The 18,529-nt window shown below is 43.5% G+C and overlaps 1 protein-coding gene across 5 annotated transcripts in view; it reads right to left on the bottom strand.

Moving 5' to 3' along the window:
* MAPKBP1 (mitogen-activated protein kinase binding protein 1) overlaps nt 1–18,529 on the bottom strand; it is a 102,875-nt gene that overhangs the window by 32,557 nt on the left and 51,789 nt on the right. For all 5 annotated transcript variants that reach the window (XM_085306825.1, XM_085306815.1, XM_085306841.1 and 2 more), the window contains 13 exons: nt 17,421–17,483; nt 16,769–16,826; nt 13,465–13,635; nt 10,892–11,029; nt 9,888–10,070; nt 8,559–8,719; nt 6,175–6,364; nt 5,024–5,170; nt 3,927–4,111; nt 3,724–3,815; nt 3,206–3,331; nt 1,428–1,498; nt 856–977 (listed from right to left, as the gene is read on the bottom strand). In XM_085306825.1, the coding sequence (XP_085162951.1) occupies nt 856–977; nt 1,428–1,498; nt 3,206–3,331; nt 3,724–3,815; nt 3,927–4,111; nt 5,024–5,170; nt 6,175–6,364; nt 8,559–8,719; nt 9,888–10,070; nt 10,892–11,029; nt 13,465–13,635; nt 16,769–16,826; nt 17,421–17,483 (1,707 nt within the window). The remainder of the gene's footprint in view (nt 1–855; nt 978–1,427; nt 1,499–3,205; nt 3,332–3,723; nt 3,816–3,926; nt 4,112–5,023; nt 5,171–6,174; nt 6,365–8,558; nt 8,720–9,887; nt 10,071–10,891; nt 11,030–13,464; nt 13,636–16,768; nt 16,827–17,420; nt 17,484–18,529) is intronic.

The following is an 18,529-nucleotide window of genomic DNA, read 5'->3' as shown; positions in this document are numbered from 1 at the left end:
TGCAGCATCCCAAGACTGCACAATAAAATACCAAGTAGATTATCTGAATTAAAAGTTAAGTTTGATTCTTAGACTGATAACCAAGAACAAGCCCAGCACCATAGCACTGATGGAGAACTCAGATGGGAGAGAGAAAGCCTTGTTACACCAACTAACACCTACCAGTAACATAGCAGAAAGGACACTTAACTAAGCTCCAGCAAGTCCTCCCTGATAGTAAAAATAACTTGTGGCTTCTTYAACCCAAAGGACAGAGCTGAGAGCGCTTTATTTACATCAAGATAGTTAAATGTCACCTGTTTTCATACATCCAAAACTCTCAGCAGCATACTTCAAGAGACTCTTCTACAAGACCAGAGCCTGCTTTGCTTTGAAGATGCAGGTAGGCATACAGATTGGAAAAATGGATAAAAAAATGGAATACAGAATGATACCACTTGTAAAAAGATGGTCACACCTGGTTCAGTTTTAGGTTCCTCCAGCCCCAGATATTTCAAAGAAACTCACAGCCTCTCGCTGGACAAACCTTTAAAGGCAAAAATTACCACAGGCCAGGAATTCTTGTCACACAGCTCAGGGTTGTACTTAGGCAGGTACAACTCTGTCCCCAGGACAAAGGCCTTGCTCTACAGAAGAACCCAGCAAAAAGCTTGAGAGTCTCATGGACACTCGAGCATATCCACAGCTTTTCATCAGTAAGGGAAAAAGAAGAGTTCGTTCTTCAGAGTTTGAAGTGAGGCAGATTAGACTGAAATGCTGTAGCAAAGACCCTAGAAGAACAATGATGGAGGGCTGGGAATGCCTTGGCCAATTCATTTACGACTGCAACAATATTTTTGAGACAAGYGAACTAACCTGATGTTACGGTCCTGGCAACCAATAGCAGCATATTTCCAGCTGGGGTCCACATCCATATCATATAGAGTGGTCTTTCTAACAATGTGATGTGTTCGAGTAAACTGAACTCCTTCCCCTGTCTAAGTATGAGATAAAAACTGTGTCAAAGCCAAGGAGTTAACCCATTATTTAAAACTTGTAGATAGAGATGAGTCATCTCATGCAGCTAGCACAAACTAACCCTTCCCACTAAAGAAGCCTGCTGGGAGCAACCAGGACTGSAGACACAATGAACTCTTCTCTCCAGCCATACTCTTCCAATCACTCCTTACAACAGCCCTCAGAGAGAAAGAGGAGCAGATATCCTAAGAGTCCTCTGCATTGCCTCCTGATGAGAGAGGTCAGCTGAAAGCAGCTACATGCTTCACAGAACAAGTTCTCCTAATGCAATCTCTTGCACTGAGCCACAATAGAGATACTGAGAATTAAATAGCAGCAAACTCTCAGAGAGACTCTGATACCGCCCTTTGAAGTGGCTCCTTTGTGTAGAGATGACTAAAAGAAGTATACAACAACTTTAATAACATTACCTTCTGTGCAGTGCGGAAATAGATGCTTTTGTCTGCCCCACAGCTTATCATTCGCACTTTCCCATCATTAGCTGGAACAAAGAGACAGAAGCCAAAAGATGAACAAAGGTATGAAGATGAAGAAGATGTTTAGATCTATATGGTTGTTGATTTATTCCAGTTCTGATTAGCTAAGACTTGACTCCTACCACACAAGGCTGCAGCAAAGCAGAAGCCCTTCTCAAGAATATCATTTGTTAACATTCAAAGTGCACGAGGTCTTAATAAAGAGGCCTCATGCAACGGATGGGAATATAATTATGCCTTCTTCCCCAGCACTATGTTCCTGTTCTCTTCACCCTAGAACACTTCTTAGCAATGTGACAGAAAAAAAAGCAGTTTCACGCTGAGTATGAGCTGAAAATAGACAACAGGCGCTTCCCAGTCCTCTAAGTCAATGATGTGTTTCTTGATGCACTTTCTTGCTGAAGGGTCAGGCTCTCCTTCTCCCCAAGCACTCTTCTAACCAATCTGCTCCTTCAGCAAAGCTAAACCTGATAAAAGTCAACACAATGAAAGTGGATTCAATATCACATAAGTCATTGTACCCACTTAGAGCATTTAGCCCACAGACTAGCACACTGGTCTTAGCTGCCAGGTCCTTCAGGGCACACCCCCACCTCCTAGGACTTTAGCTGGCTGCTTTCAAGCCAGCTCACTGATAAGACAAAGCTGTCAGAGCTTGACTGGCCTTGGAGGTCCTTGAGAAAAAGCTGAAAAAAACCTCAAAGGAGGCTCCTCCAAATAATTAAGAAGCCTCAGCAAGGTCCCGGCTTTTCATTTGAGAGCTGCTTAAACTGAGGCTCATTCTTGGGCCCAGCTTGAGCTATGTATTGTGGCAGCACTGCAGCCATAACTGTGCCTGAGCAGGTACYCAGCTGCTCTGGATGAACTCAGCCTCCTGATTTGAACTCAGACCTGCCTAATCACTATGGACTTGCATGGTGATCTCTGATTGTGGCTGACCAGGGCTACTATCCCTGAACCTGATCCTGACCTTGACTTGCTCACTTGTCTTCCTGGTTTGATGTTGGTCCTGTCTCATCACTGCAGATTTGCCTGGTTGTTGTGACTAGAACTGATCTGCTCCACTTTGTTCGGGTACTATGGGACTGCCTCTCACAGTGAGATCACTGCTTCTGCCACCTGCTCTCTTGTCACCCTCAGTTCCTGGCTTCCCTTCCCATGTGGAACAGCTAGTCCTTGCTGCTCCCTGGCAATGGTACAGCATACCACACTAATGTCTTTGACCTCCAGTAGTAACTCTGAGCACTGGGGCAGCACTATGCTCCATTAGGAAGAATGAACAGTCTAATACTGGTCTGCAGTGACAAATGTACTTCTGATCAGTCAATCCTGAAACAGACAATTTTTGAAGATGATCCTGCTCCACTGTTCTCCTCACTGAGATGAGAACTGGATGTAGCCACCTGATATCAAATAAAGGGAGTGAATCAATACAGAAAACAGTTTTCTGAAGAAATATTGGGAACTTCAACCAGGAGAGTGATTTGAGTGGGGGCAGAGAGAAGGAGAGGGTAAAAACAAAAGAGAAAAGGTGGCAAGTATCTTCAAATATCACCTTCTTCTAGGATTGCAACCACAGAGGATGACAAAAAAGCAGTGGCAGCTTCAGCCTGGCCTACCCTAGGGTTTAAGCAGTTAAAATTAATTTACAGTAACAGTGGAACAGCAGCAGTGCTGAAATCCAACTTTGGAGGAAGGTCACAATTTCCTACCTGCAAACTTCACAGCAGTGATGGAAGAGGAATGTTCATCCAGGGTCTGCTGCAGGCTGTAGTCCTTTCCAGCATCCAAAACATGGATCAATCTATCCCGACTGGCTGAGGCTAACAGCTTTAATCCTGTCAAAAAWTAAAGAGGGTTTTTCAGTAAAGAGACCTTCACTAAAAAAATTATTTGCTCTTCCAATCACCATTTTAAGACAGCTTCCCAAGAAACCTTAGGGGCAAAACATTCTGCCACAGCTAACCGCATGAACAAAGTGAAATGCCTCTGGATTTCATGCCACAACAATAGACAGAACAAGTCTCAGTCTCCACCTATGATACTCCATGAAAGAGTATGAGAAAGAAGTCTATTTCAAAGTCTGGCTCTAYGAGTACAATGCTACAAGTCTGCTCTGAAATTCAAGAGTATTTCTCCACTGGAAAGCTCTGACATATGATGCCTGCACATTCCAAGTTGTTTAACACTACATTCATATGCAAAAGGAAAGAAGTTCAATTGCATTTACCTGTGTCAGGTTTGGAGTACTCCAGACATAGAATCTCAGAGTCATGAGCTTCCACCTTCAGCATTTCCCTCAAAGACTGCAACTCATAAATCCTAAGGCAGAACACRACAGATTGCAGTGTGCTTAATGAAACTAGCAAGATCTAGTTTTGAGTTTCATATCCACTCAGCCCTCACCCTGCCCAAGAAGCTCTGTGAGATTACCTGAGAGTACCTATCCTGTCCCCTGAGGCCAGGTGCTCCCCACTGGGGCTCACACACACAGTGCGTATCCCCACCTTCGTGTCCATCACTTGTGCATCAGCTTTGTCYGCACTCCCGCCCGAGTTGTAATCAGTATCCAGAAGTACCTGAGTGTTATCATCTACATAGATGATTTTCATCAAGTCCTGCAGACACAATACACAGAAATATTAACTAGTTATTAAAGCAAAGCAACCCCCTTAGAAACTGGACTCCTGGCAAAGTATACTCTTGCTGGCAGTAAYTGTGCAATTGGTGGCATCTTTTGGCTGGGAGCAAGCACTCAGCCTCTACATATCATAGGAGGAAAGTTGCACAGCTGTGTCTCACAATCATTCTYGCAAGAGATTTCCCTTGATTCTGGAAGCTAACCTCACAGAGACAAGCACTGAGTCAGGCTCTACAACTAGTGACTACAACATAACAGGAGCCAGGGCAGGTATTTAGAAGACTTTTAGGGAACATCGAAGACAGCCTATGCCTTTTAAAAACTCTCTGGCAAGGAACGCAGGAGCTTTTTTCCACCATGAGCAGATTGCTGAGAAAGCGCAGGTCAGAGCTGCCATGCCCATAGGTCTTCCAAAACAACTGACAGCAGACACTATCAGCAAACATCAAGAGACAATCATTGACTGTGTAAGTATCCTAACTCTTATACAGATGAAGTGAGTTTAAATTTCTTCTCATCCAACCTTTATCTCATTTAGTATATCTTTTCCAAACAAGYCTTAAAGTGATTACACATTACAGAGACTGAGAGAAACCACCCTCTTGAAGCATATAGCATGAGCCACTTTGGAAAAGTCTGAGCTTGGTGAATCCTTGGGTGGTTTTGGAAAAAGCAACAGTCCAAAGGCCATTTCAGACACTGTCTTTAGACCTAATACTCCCTTTATCCTTCCTTAGGTCCACATGTCTTGCCAGACTTCTGCACTCTTTACAGAGAAGTATGTGTTAATTTATAAACACTAAATAGTTTGAAGCTTAACTTAAGAATACTTGTGCACGACAGACAGTATTCCCCAGGGCAAGGAAGTGATCAAAGCCTGGATTCTTACGTTGCTGAGGATGTTGCGGTGCAGTGCTGTGCCATGAATGTTGGAGCTCTCGGTGTTCCACAGACGAATGGTGTTGTCAGATGAACAGGTGATGAAGGAACCAGGGGGCAGGCACGACTGATTGTTGTCCTTCACCTCTGGATATATCTAAGGTCAGGTAAAATCAAACCCTGAATGAGACACTCCTGCACCTGGCATTCTAGCTCAGTAGCAAGTTTCAAAATAAAAGCAGATGAAAGCTGTCCTCTGTTTTGCAAAGGTCAGAGGTAGCCGGAACTCTCCTGATGAAAACCTGCTTGCAAGCAAGAGCTTCATACTTGCTTCAAACAAATGCCGGCTGAGGTTCCCTGAGCGTAGGGCACTCCTTTAAGAAGCCTGCAATAAGCCAGCATCCTTTGTGTTTAATAGTTCAAAGAGAGCACCTCAACAACCATGCAATAACAACCTTGCACTATTGTTTGAGACTTTCAAACCCTACTGAGGGTTTATAATCCAGGAGAAAAGGGGAGAAATGCAATTAAAAAAATGTTTAAGAAGAGTCCTCAACATCTTCCTCCTTTCTTTCCAGTTCTCCTTTTTCTGACCACTGTTAGGACATAGTTTCCTGTAGCTCCTTTTCTTCCCTCTATCCTGAAAGAAAGCCAGCTGGACAGACTGGATGGCAACAATCATTTGACAGGCTAATGAAGGATACCCTGATAAACAGGCTAAAAGARATTGGAGTTGAGGTCTTATCATTTGTTTCATTTCTTTGACTTTGGAACACTTGCTCACCACAGACCTCAAACACTTTGAGGACAATAATAAAATCTTGGGCATTTTGTGCAAGAAGCYGCTGCACCCAGTTTTGTCCAGTTCTGCCCCTTCTCCCACCTCTCACCTTTCTGATACTKGGATATTTTTTTCAGTAACACAGTATCTCAGTATTTGGTCGACCACTGCTGTGCAGCCAAAGAACTGCTGCCAGCTCCAGACCAAGCCACATAACAACCACACTAACCAAAGAAACTAACTCAAGTTGACCCTCTCTCCTTCTCTCTCTTGGCAGTAAGTGTTTGCATTCAAATTTGACAGTTCTTCAGATGATTTCCACAACCATAACCCATAATCCAACATTCATATCTGCAGGCAACATTCCCATCTGTCATTACCTCAATGTTCCATACACAGGAAGAGTGGTACAAAGCGGAGTACACCTTGCCTACTTTCTTTGGGTCTTTGACATCCCACACATATAGGCTGTGGTCGTTGTAGACGCAGGAAAGCCACTGGTTGGTGGGGTCAAAGGTCAGGGCAATCGTGTCTGGATACTTTGCATCAGCCATACCAGAGAAAAGACGACTGTGCAAAGAGAGAACAACAGCTTAGTTAACTTGTGCCCTGTTGGAGTCAGGGCAAGGAGGTCAAGCATGAGAACTCAGATTCTTCAAAAGGGGATGGCCAGGTGAGCAATACACTGTGCCACAGAAGCAGAGCGAGAGAAGGCTGGCTGCGAAGACCTGCCTGTTGAACAATTATTGCAGCAAGAAGTCCCATGAGAGGCCTGAACATGCCAGCGTAAAATTCATTCTCCTTGCTGTACAACCCAGAGTCCAACCACAGACAGACATTTGACTCTCCCTGAAGGATTAAAGAGGACACTTGGCCATCACTGGAGGTCATCATCATTTACCACTGCATAAGCAGGTGGCAAAATCCAGGTCAAACAGTGATCTCAAAACAAAGGGAAAGGAGGATCATCTTCTGGTGGCTCCTATCTTTTACATGCTGATTGCAGTTAATCACAGGAAATGCTCTGTCATGGAGCCAAGGGGAAGAATAGGAGCAGTCGCTAGCATTGGAAAGTTAGGAGCACACCAGCACAATAGATAAAGGAATGATTTACTTCAGCTGATGCCCATCTGACATGCCTTCCCACCCCCCCCCCACGCACCCCCCCACTGGCCAGCTTGGTGCTGCCTGGAGCAGCTCATGCGATGAGCAATTGCAGATGGGTATGGTCCGCAAGCTCTCTGTGGCAAATTTAAAGAACAGAGGAACTCCACAAAAACAAGGAAACTCCTATTTTCCCAGGTTAGACCTAGGTCACATGATATGAACCCAAGATCTCCTCTGCAGGGATCCTCTGTTGAGTCCTGCCTCTAGACATGTAGAGTAGGAGCTATTCTCTTGATCTGAGCCCACAACACTGCTAACAGCATTGAAGTAGGCAATTATAGCTAGACTGCCAGTGTTGAGAGCAAGTAACTAAAAAAGACTAATGGCAATCTAGGGATGAGGTCCGAAGTGCATGCAGTACACCAGACAGCTGCAAACCCTGCTTCAGCAAGTGCAGAGTTTTGAGGGACAGAAGAGTACAGCCCAGATCCTATTTTAAAAAAAATCAAGTTATTAATACAGTTGTGGGCAGCTCATTATGGGTGACTGGCATCCCACATAGAGGCTCTGGCATGCATAGAGATAATAAGGAGTTCTGTGTTTTCCAGCTTCCTTAGAAATAAAAAATGCTGTTAAGATTGTAATCAGCTGTACAAAGGCATGCTTAATCACATGAATATCTATGCTTGACTGACACATATGGGAACAGCAGAGAGTACTTTTAAAGGGCCAGAATACACGATTGTTTAACTTAGCACTAAAACTGGTAACACTAAATTGAGGAAAACAGTTTCTTTCCCCAGCTCCCTCACTGCATTATCATCCCCTTCTACCGATCCTCCAGAGGAAGGCTATACAGCACACTGTTTGCACTTCTCCCTCAAGTTTCTCCTTCAAAAGTTTAGAGAAAGTCTGTTGGAACACAATTAAAAATAGTGCATTCCTGTAGACAGGGGAATCCACTAGAACAATGGCTGGTGAACACATGCCTTTGGATTCCTTTCCCCACTTCTACTATTTGCAAACAGAAATGCATGAAGGGTTTTCTCCAACAAAAGCCTCAAAAAGTTGACAGACAGAACTTTATGAAAACCACATTATCTATCTTAGAAGATGGGAAAGAGAGTCAAGGCAGAAGATAACAGATGAAGGGAGGAAAACAAGAAAACAAAATGCACAAGACAGAGGGAGGAGAAAGATTGTGGACAATAATAGGATATTTGAGTCCATAAATGACTGCAAGAGAGCCCTTGAAAAAATTCTGCATGAAAGCCTGGGCATTTCTTACTAATATTGTTTTATTGTTATGGAGGAGAATCTTCACAGCCTTTACCATGTTAATTAAGCAAGGATATGCACAAGAGCAGCTGAAGTGTGCCACAATATCCTGTACACTGTCTGCTTATCCTTCGCAATCAATATTAAAAGGTTGCCAGAAATGGGTGATCCCAAAAGGATAAGGAGCAGGATATTGCCCAGCAACCAGCTTTGGGTTGCAGCCCAGCGATGTGGGGCCATCTTGTGACAGCCCAGGGAGATCTGCCACATGCTGCTAATTTTAATCCACAGAAAGAGCACACTCTAGATGTCAAAAGTCTGGCGATCACTTCTAACCCACAGAAGTCTCCTTTGCTACCTTTCACCCTCTCCACAATACCTGGCCTCAGTCACACTTGCGATATCCGTTCCCAAGAAATGCGGCTTTGGCAGCGTGGTGACGAAGTGAAGGTTCAGGGGGTTAAAAATCCGCACAGTGCCATCAGCGCAGCCACAGAAGATGTAGTCATGATTCACAGAGATGCAGTTTGCCACCGTGGTCTGAGGAGGACATAGCACACAAGAACGCTAGTGAACAACACACACWCTCTTCAAAAGTCGCCAAACACACGGCAGAGAAAACAGCAAATTGACAAACAAAGGAATCATGGTCAGAAGAGCTGAGTGAAGTGAAGTGGAGCCCCCTGGAGTAAGGAAAAGCCTAGAAGTCCCAATTTCCTTTCTGAGGAGCTTCCTGGCCAAGATTCACTGCAGATTCCAAGTGGCTRAGGAATGAGCTCCAAAGGCCAGCTCCCCTGCTGACATAAAGCCACTCTTGCCAGGGGATGTCAGCACAGCAACACATTTACTCCAGCTGAGTCTCATTCTGAACTTTTTTTTTTTTTTTTTTTTTTTTCCTCTGACATTTGGTACCACTGGCAGGGAAGCAGCACTGCACCCTGTACTACCACACCAATACCTTACTTGTCACAAGGAGACAAGAAAGGAAAAAATGATTTTCTCCCCCCTCCCACTGGGATTTGTACAAATGGTAGAAAATGGTAGAAAATGGAGCGTGGTGACAAGTGGATAGGTTGAATGCAAAACTTTKTCAAACTTACTGTGAAGCTGTCTGTATTCTGAGCAAGAGTGAAAGGCAGATTTTAGAGAAGAAAGGAAAGAAAAGAAGAAGCATTTCACTTGAAAGAAAGTGTAGAAATATTTTGTCTTGGTTTCAACGCTCTGGATCCTTTCAGGTGAACGTCTTGCACTCAATTGAAAGGAAAACACTCTGTTGAAGTCTTAACTACAGGCCAAGTTAGTAGTTTACAATTGGCAAACCCACTGCTAAATTGGGAAGTTGCATTTGAGATGCACAAGCCAAGCAACATACTGCAAAGAGGAGAGAGATCAGAATCTTTCTAACATTCCTACTTGTGCAGGCTACATCAGGACACTGCTTTGCCAGAAGGGCAGTAGCTGTAACACTAAAGCTTGAGAATAGAAGAGCCTCAGGGATTAATAAAATCCCTTTGCAAAGAGGCAATGGCATTTCTGTCTAGCCTCCCAACCAGTATAAATCACGAAGTGGCAGAAGCCCAAATTCTCCTCAGAGTCAATAACTTTCAGTGCTGGCTGGCTGGCTTGTGCTCTCTGAATGCACTTACTATTGCTCCTGCTCTGTTTCAACAGGCACTAACATTGCAGGACAGGAGGACTCAAGACTCACCCTCAACTCCACCCACTTGTCCAGCAGTCTTTTTTCATTGAATTCACACAACAGGCCTGAAGATGTGATACAGAAAGTGCTGTCTGCTTTCTTGCCCCTTCCACATGCCACATCTGCRAAGAAGTTGTTCCTCAGTTCCCCAAGCAACCCTGAGCGACCTAGCAAGGGGACCGTGGCATTAACCTGCCAACAAAAAAACAACTTGTTACGAACAGAGCCCAGCACTCCAGACAGACATTAATGGAACATTAATGGAACACCAAACCTTTAGGGCAGAAGTAGGTCAAATAAAGAGAGCTGCAGAGTACGAAGAGAGGTGGTGACAGGTTTTATCTGCCACACACTCACAGGCTGCAGTGTGTATTGAGATGATCAGTATTAGCAAGTCAATGGAACAAAACTATACGTGCGCTACCAAAATTGACTTTCAAACACAGGACTGAGASACACCAGATCAACCACAGGAAGAGTAATGCTTCCATGGCCAATCTGTTACTTATATCAAATGCCAAAGGAGGGCAGGGTCCAAGCATGAAGCAGCAACTTCTGCTTATGAGCACCCAGAAAAACAAGCATATGTGAAATAAATATCTGATGCCCAAGAGCAGAAGCCACCGGCTAAAGGGTTAAAGCCTTTAGCTGACACTTCAAAAGAATAACCATAGCCTTTTCAGATGCTCACACCCACATCAAACAGTTCTCCCAATCTCTGTGCTGCAAGAAGCTCAATGACTGCATTTTTTTTGATTTGCATAACTACTAAAGAACAAACAAGCTCCTGTGCAACTCTAGGAACCATACGCCTGCCCCAGCACATACAGCAAGCTTTTCGTACCACTGCAGCATGCAATTGCCACCAGTTCATGGGGAGACTGAGGCTTGAGTGCCAGAGATTGAGAGTCAGCCTTGAATCCCAGGAAAATAAAGGGTTCCCAGTTCCCACAGCAAAATCCACACYGCTGTAAGATAAAAGTATCTGCTCATAGCTTGGCAGTTTCTCTCACCTTGGAGGTTTTGCTGTCATCTAGGTACCAGAACTTGATATGCCGATTTCCAGCAGTGACAAAGTAACTGCAGTCCTCTGAGAATGACACAGCTGTCACTTTACTTGAGACTTTGTTGGCTGCCACCACAATGTTTTTCTGGAAATGTAATTGTTTAGATAGCTTAATTTCTTTGCTCAGAAGCACAGAAAACTCATTTTAACTGCAGGCATATTCAATACACAAGCTGCAGCAGTGTAAAGAGGAGACCCAAACATATCTCCCACTACCTCTCTGAATACAACCTCCTCAGCAATAGCTTGGAGCACTGATTTGGCAGAGTGTAGAATTCACGTTTGCATTCAATGCCACTTCCACATTGACTGAGACTAAGTCAGCAGTCACTAGTGCCTGCACAGACATACTTTCTGAGCTTTGACCTGTTGGTTTCACAATCACAGGGAGCTCAGAGCAAATCTATTTCCCTTTCTAAACAGGGAAAGGGCATGCATGCCAGCACCAGCAGGGGTTCTCCTAGCCTCCAGGAAGCAATGAGAGCAAGGCACTCAAGATGAGGAACAGGTATTTTCCACATGGGAAATACTCAATTCCTCCAAAAATTCTATCTTCTCTACAAGAAAGCAAGCTTTATGGAAAAACAGAAGAGAAAAGGGAAAAAAAAGGCCATTTTTGCCCTATGCTAGAAGAGACAAAGCAAAGTCTGCTATATTTCCCTGTGAATCTCAAACRGTCAAAGAGCTCGCAAAAGGGAGGAGGAGGATGGCAATGGCCAAAAAGCTCTCCAGGTATCATTAGAAGTGTGAACTAAAAAGCTTTCCCCTCTATCTTCGGTGAGTTTTCAGCCCTGTAGTATGCAACTGACAAAAAAGTACCAGGGGAGATGTTTATGACATTCACTCTTTCCTCTGCCCCTTCCTTAAGGGCCCTCAGCACACAAACTCCACAGGCCCTATCAGACAGGGTACATACAGAACTGAAGCAGAAGAGGACCCCAGGCTGCAGGACCAAGCAGGACTCTCCAACCCAGACTAAGGGAAAAAGGAAGGGGACAGCCATTAACACAAATTCCCTCAAGAGAGAACCCAGAGAAAACTCTAGGACTCTTGTAGACCTCAGCATCTGGATCACTTGATGRCCTTCCTATGGTCTTCCTTTATGGAAGCAAGGGGACCCTGCCAACAGCAGGAGTTTGCCTTTTCATCACTATCAAACAACTGAGCAAGTATCCTAGACTGGAAAAAACAGGGAAATCGCAGCAGAAGCACAGTGGATGAAAGACAAGTTATGGTGAAAGGTGCAGGGAAGTACTTCAGGAGATCTGGCTTCAACTATTTGTCTCAGTTTTCTTTGACTTTGGTCAAGTCAAATCTCTCTAGTTTTAGTACCCAGTTTGCAAAATGCAGGCTAGCTCTACCTTCTGACAGAGTCTGGAACATATATTCAGAGAGCATGTTCTTCAGCACAGAAAGGTAGAACAGTTCTTACTTTATAAGCTCTCAGACAAATAATTATAAACAGGGTCACGCTGAACAGAAAAACTTGCATGAGCAAGGTAGAAGAAAGCTGCCTGTACTCTGTCCCATACATACCAYRCATTATGCCCACCTCCGAGYCACTACTTTGATTTATGTGACTAGAAAAAAAACAAAAGGCTGAACACTCCTTTTTCTACACTGACACAGGCATTTATTGTTTTATCACTACATAACTCAGCTATACAAAAAATAGCAAGGTCAAGCTTTAGCTCATGCAGGAGAGGACTAAYGGAGAGAGTTTAAAGTATAGCACAGGAAGTATGATGAAGAGGTTAACGTACTACATGAGCATAGACTTACAAGCTGCACAATGTGAAATTTAACATTTGTATCTGTGGTCATATACAATTTTTAAATTTTCTCTCTTTTAGAGAGTGTTTAGAGAGTGCCTGAAGAGGTAGCAGGAGCTGACTCAAACTAGAAAAAGCATAAATGCTTAGCTTTAACTAATACAGAAGACTCCAAATCTATGTAATGTGAGCCTGKCAATATACGTATGTTTTCTATACAAACAGCACATATTTACACGTTTTCTAGACAAAAAGATACAGGTTTTACTTCCCACAGAATATTGCCCCAACTCAACAGYACACACAGTGGCCACTGTCCTCTAGGTATGCTCCCTTTCTCATAGGTCAAGRATGGGACTAGAGTATCACAAATCCTGACACAATGAAAACAAAACAATTCAAGAGCATCCACTACACCACAAAACGAATCCCTGGCTGGTGAGAGTTTCCTTCTTCAACCCCATAAATTAGTTTTTAGTAAGCCTCTAAAAAGGCACAAGGCTTTGACAAGGTTTTGGAAGTCCAGGCTTTCCCGACTAGGCAGCAAGATGTCATGTGTCTCCAAATATAGAGAATAACCCTTCACTGAAGTGATTTAGACCATCCCTAAGGGATCATAGCTCTCTCTCATGTCCAAACTTGTCTGTGTCTATGAATATCAAAAGAAAAAAAGAATAGCAGCACAGAAGGCAGGACAGAACTGAAATCTTATTTATCGACCCTGTGGTCCACCTCCTGGGGAACTTACCTTCCATGACCACACGTTGACAATCATGTCATGCTGGTAGCCCACTGAAACAATGTACTTGGAGCTAGGGGAGAACGCCACACAGGCCACACCATACTTGTGCTCCTGGAGCTCAGCCACCTGGGTCCGCTCAGCCACATCCCATACCCGCACAGCGGGCATGTGTCCACTCTGGAAGGYACAAGGACAGGCACAGAACAGGTAATGTAACACTAGAGGTCAGTTCTGACAGATTCAGGCATATAGAAGTGTGAGAGCTTGGAAAAAACGATGTATTAATGTTGGAATCGCTTAAAAAGGTTAGAACTCGCTTCCTCTGACTCTTTAAAGCCTTATTTGAGACTGCAAATCTGCATTGCTGAAAAGAGCATTTCAGCAGATCCCTGAAAGAATTAAAAAAAACATTCCCCTTCAACCCTATTCTTATCCTCCCCCAAAAGAGCTAAAGATTAGAACAACACTTTTCATGCACATTCCTGATCTTTGCAACGGGAACTCACAGCCAGCTCATGAAAAGCATTATGCAACGACGTTCTATCTCTAGACTTAGTGATCCTGAAGATCCTCACATCTCCTGCTCCTAACACAACACGACATTGGAGATCTCGAACCAGGTCACACCTTCACAAACACACGATGTGACTGCTTATGYCAGTTATCACACAGCATCTCCAGAAGGCCTATGGGAGGCTAACAACATCATTTCCACCACAAAGGTAACTGCAGGAACGCTTGCTGCCTGAACAAACGTGGGCAAGGTAGCAGAGAGACAGACAGAGAGAACAGACACTGTTTTTACACTTGTTTTCCAGAGAAACAGGAGGTCATAGACTCCAAAAACGCAAACTCAGCACCTTCTGCCAGACAATTCCCTTTTTCTTCTTTAATTATTTGTTATTAAATCAAAATAAAATGAGAAGTACAAGGCAAGCTGAAATGCTGGCCAGGAATGTGCCTGACAGGCAAATCCTACTCAAGAGCCTATTCATGAATTCATATAGAAGCCTGTCAAAAAGGTAGCTTGCAAGATAACATATCCATGGCAACAAGGCAAAACGATGCCTTTTCTGATCAGGGTTAAGTAAGTCATTTGATTGCATGGGAGATGCAAGTCTGATCACAAGAAGGAGAAATCAAAGCTTTAGAAACTCAGAACTGTGAATGTTTGTCTCACTTAATAGCTTTGCCAAGCAACTTCTTGTGGCCTGGAAAAGTACTGTGGTCAGATTTTTACTGTTTTTGGTGCAGTAGTTCTTACATGGCAGAGCTCATGTCTCAAGGTTGCTGTCAAGATGTTACAGTGAGCCAAACAAGCTGGTCTTCAAAACAATTGCTCTACCCTAACACACACACACACACACACACACACACATATATATATTTTTCTTCCCAGCACCTTAGTGTCCACCCCAAGATACTGACAAATTGATTCATATTCAGTAACACAATAGACGATCACCAACAGCAAGCTCTACGCAAGTCCCATGGACAAGAGACTTACACCTCCATGGGGAGAAAAAACATTTTCTTCTACATTTAATATGCATGGTAGGCCAAGAAACAACCTCTGTAGCATCTATCCTGAAAAGCCAGTCACGCAGAAAACTAAGGTGTTACTACACAGAATTAGCACAAGGCCTAAAAGTGATCTTCACAAACTGAAYGCAGTAACTGAACTCAGTCCCATTTCCCAGTGGGACCTCCTACAGGACAGAGGTTGAATTAAGCAGACTGCTGACACCAGCAGGGGGCACTACTACACAAATTAATAATTTGAATTTCAGGCATTTGGGATATCAGAAAGAAAAGTGGTTTTAGAACAGGGCAAGCCGAGACACATTTTGCAATATGGCAAAAAAAGCTTTCAAGTACAACCGGAAAGACTATTTTTAATCAAAGCTTGCCATTTACCCCAAAACAGTTTTGAAACGAAATGTTTAGGCTGTCAGTACGAAAAATAGCCATTTTTCACTAGTTCTCCTGCCCCACATGAAAAGAATAAAAAAGCAAAGATTAACAATAAAATAAAATAAAATAAAATAAAAATCTACAACCACCAAGATCATTAGAACAAGACACTGGGTAGAAGGGTAGAAAAAGATTTTTTATATAAGTAAAATACAGGCACATATACAAAAATATAAATAGGTAGATAAATGTTATATACATTATGACTTCTCAAGTATAAGAAGGGATTAAAAAAATCAGAAGTTTCAGCTGTAAAATCTCATCTATTCACTAAAAACAGGTAATAAAAAACCCTCTGATGCTCTGAAGGAAAGGCTCTTGCTTTCGTTGAGATAACTTCCATCCAGAATACCATCATTTCTATCCTATGCCAGATCAACAGGGATTCAGTCCTAGCTAGGGAATCACCCACTGACATGACAGCTGCCATCAGAGCAATCAAACTAGGGAACTCCGGAGTGAACAGCCTTGTTCTTGACAGCTTTAACACAGGGTTGTGATGTACTTCTCTGCAGCTGAGGCTCAGGAGGGGACCCGTTTGGATTAAAGAGAGACAGCATCCAGTGGTAAATTACCATCAGTAACACAAAAGAGCAAACTGAGCCCAACCATAAGGGGGACAGTGAACATTTCTGTGGATTTTTAACAGTGAATAATTCCAAACTCATGACACACAATCCATGTCTTGCACTTCTAATGCAGAACAGACACACACAGTGCAGTCATCCTTATTCTCCCCCTTAAGCATGTTTGAAGAGAGGAAGCAATTGTCGCCAGCAGACAAGCACACAATGCCAAACCACAGGCACCAGCATCTTTTGTCACTATTCCTAAAGCTCCATTCCACATGCACTTTTCATTTTTTCCACAACACTATTACTGGCTTCAGTTATTTCCTGAAATCCTAAAGGAACAATCCTAAACTCAATCCAAGAATAAGGACCATTCAAGTCCTCTTCTTTCATGCTAGAGTAGAGGAATATTTTGTATTCTTTGACTCATTTTCTCTCTACCTTCAGCTCACAGAGGCCACCCCAGAAGACTCACCCTTCCTAAGCTGACCAGAGGGAATAGCACATCAAAACACTCTCAGCAGGAGCACTCAAAGCCAATCATACATAACTCAATAGGTCTACACAGAGCTGGAATGCTAAAAYAGATTTCCCTATAAAAATGCAACTCACAAGCTTGTTCTGCTGATATTTCAGTGGTCAWAGTCCTGTCAAAAGGCAGAAGGGATTTTCAGGCTTTCAAATTCTCCACATTTTCTCTAACATCTTCCACCCTACTCTGAAATGGCATRGACAAGCTGTATCCTCTTTCCTCTCACACTTACCTCTCCCGTAACCAGATATTTTCCATCTGGAGAGAAAGCAAGGGCTGTGATTGTTTTCCTAAAACAAAAAGAATGACATTAAAATATTTCCAGCATGCAATTTCATTTCAATATGTCATGACTGGGGAGGAGGTCAGGACAGACTAGCAAAAAGCTCAAGTCACACATAATAGCCTGCCAACAGTTTCTCTTTACCAGAAGTATAACACTTGTCATGGGGATTCCCTGCTGCCCAAATCTCTAGCAGCGTGCCTACAGCACCAAGAAAGCTCCAAAAGCTGAGGTTCATCTTCATATCTATGCATCTATTCCAGCTGCAGTCCTGGCTCCAATAATGAGGTCACAGTTTCAAGTGGAATAAAAAAAGTCACATACAGATACCCTGGGTTTCTAGTGAGACTTTMTCCATGTCAGGCCTTTTAAAACTTCCTCATGTGGCCATAATATTTATGAAGTGCTGCCTAGTCAGCAACAGCAGTTCACATTAGGCGCTACAGACAAACTGGCAGGCAGACTCTGCCCAAGGCCACACTCACTGCAGGAATTTATCTGGGAGCAACAGTCTCCTCAGCAGCTCTTATACTTCGCTCAACCCATAAAAACCTTGAAATTCACCTCCCACAGAACAAGCCCAACTTGAAAYTTCACTCACCTGGAGCTGTTTAAAATATGGTGTTGCTTATTTTTTCTAGGATTGAACAGCACAACAACACACCTAGATGGAGAAAAGAGAAAAACAAAAATAGTTGACATAACAGCCATGGGCATAAAGAAAAACAAATAGAGCCTTCCTTGTTGGCAGAGCAGAAGCAAAAAYAGCGCCAAAGAGCTCTTTCATGCCCTAACCTCACAGCCTGAGCTGTGGTTAGCTGGAAATTGCAAAGGAAAAGAACAGCTCAGATGAGAAATTCAAAGTGTGTCACATAGAGGAGTATWGTACCTTAAACACCTTCTAGTGTCTGTAGGCTCCAGGTCTTCGATTGCTCAAGCTGCACAGAAAGGTTAATTATGAAAGTCTGTGCAATGGCCCCAAGCACATTAGGTTCCCTGTCCCCTGCCATGAAAATGACCCTATGTTCTGGACACCAAACCAGCATGTTTCTCAAGTGAGAAATTCAGAAACAATGAAAGAGGGGATCTTCTGAAAAAGTTCTTTGTGGAAWAAAGAGCTAATTTTCTGTGCCTTGCCCATAATACAGGACAGGACAGAAAGTGGTTGAGTGTAGCACAAGAGGTCACTGGCCAGTTAGGTAGCGAGAAAGAGGATGTCAGAACCAATTGACCCAAGAGACAAATATCTGAACAAACAACTTGCTCGAGGGCTCTGCAGAAGTCTCTCAGCAAAATGAACTGCAAAAGCAAAAAGCAGTAACCTCTTGTTAAGTAATATCACCACCTCCGTCAGGAGCAGAACAGTCAGTGATTGGGAGGSGGGCGACGGAGAAAAGGCCCCACTTCCCCACAAATCCTACCAACAGCACCTTGCCTTGGAGCCTCTGCCCACCATGAGCAGCCTGGAGCTCTCCTGGGCACTATTTCTCCCCCACCCTCTGCACAATTTTTCAAAGTCCTCATGAACCAGCCTCTGCCTTGGTGCAGCAAGTACAAGTGGCACAGCAGCCACTTGTAACGGGAACACACACAGTCCCTGCTGCCCCCTCATGAAAGTCTTAAGTGTTAACAAGTGAAAAAAAATGAAGAAAAAAAATGGCCTAAGGYAGAAAAACCGTGACTCTCTAATGACTTCACCTCTAAACAGAA

This window comes from Rhea americana, unplaced genomic scaffold (assembly GCF_003343005.1).
Source record: "Rhea americana isolate MKP2758 unplaced genomic scaffold, rheAme1 scaffold_102, whole genome shotgun sequence".
Lineage (NCBI taxonomy): Eukaryota > Metazoa > Chordata > Aves > Rheiformes > Rheidae > Rhea > Rhea americana.
The sequence above is the reverse complement of the archived record's forward strand: the minus strand, read 5'-3'. Positions and strand labels throughout refer to the sequence as shown.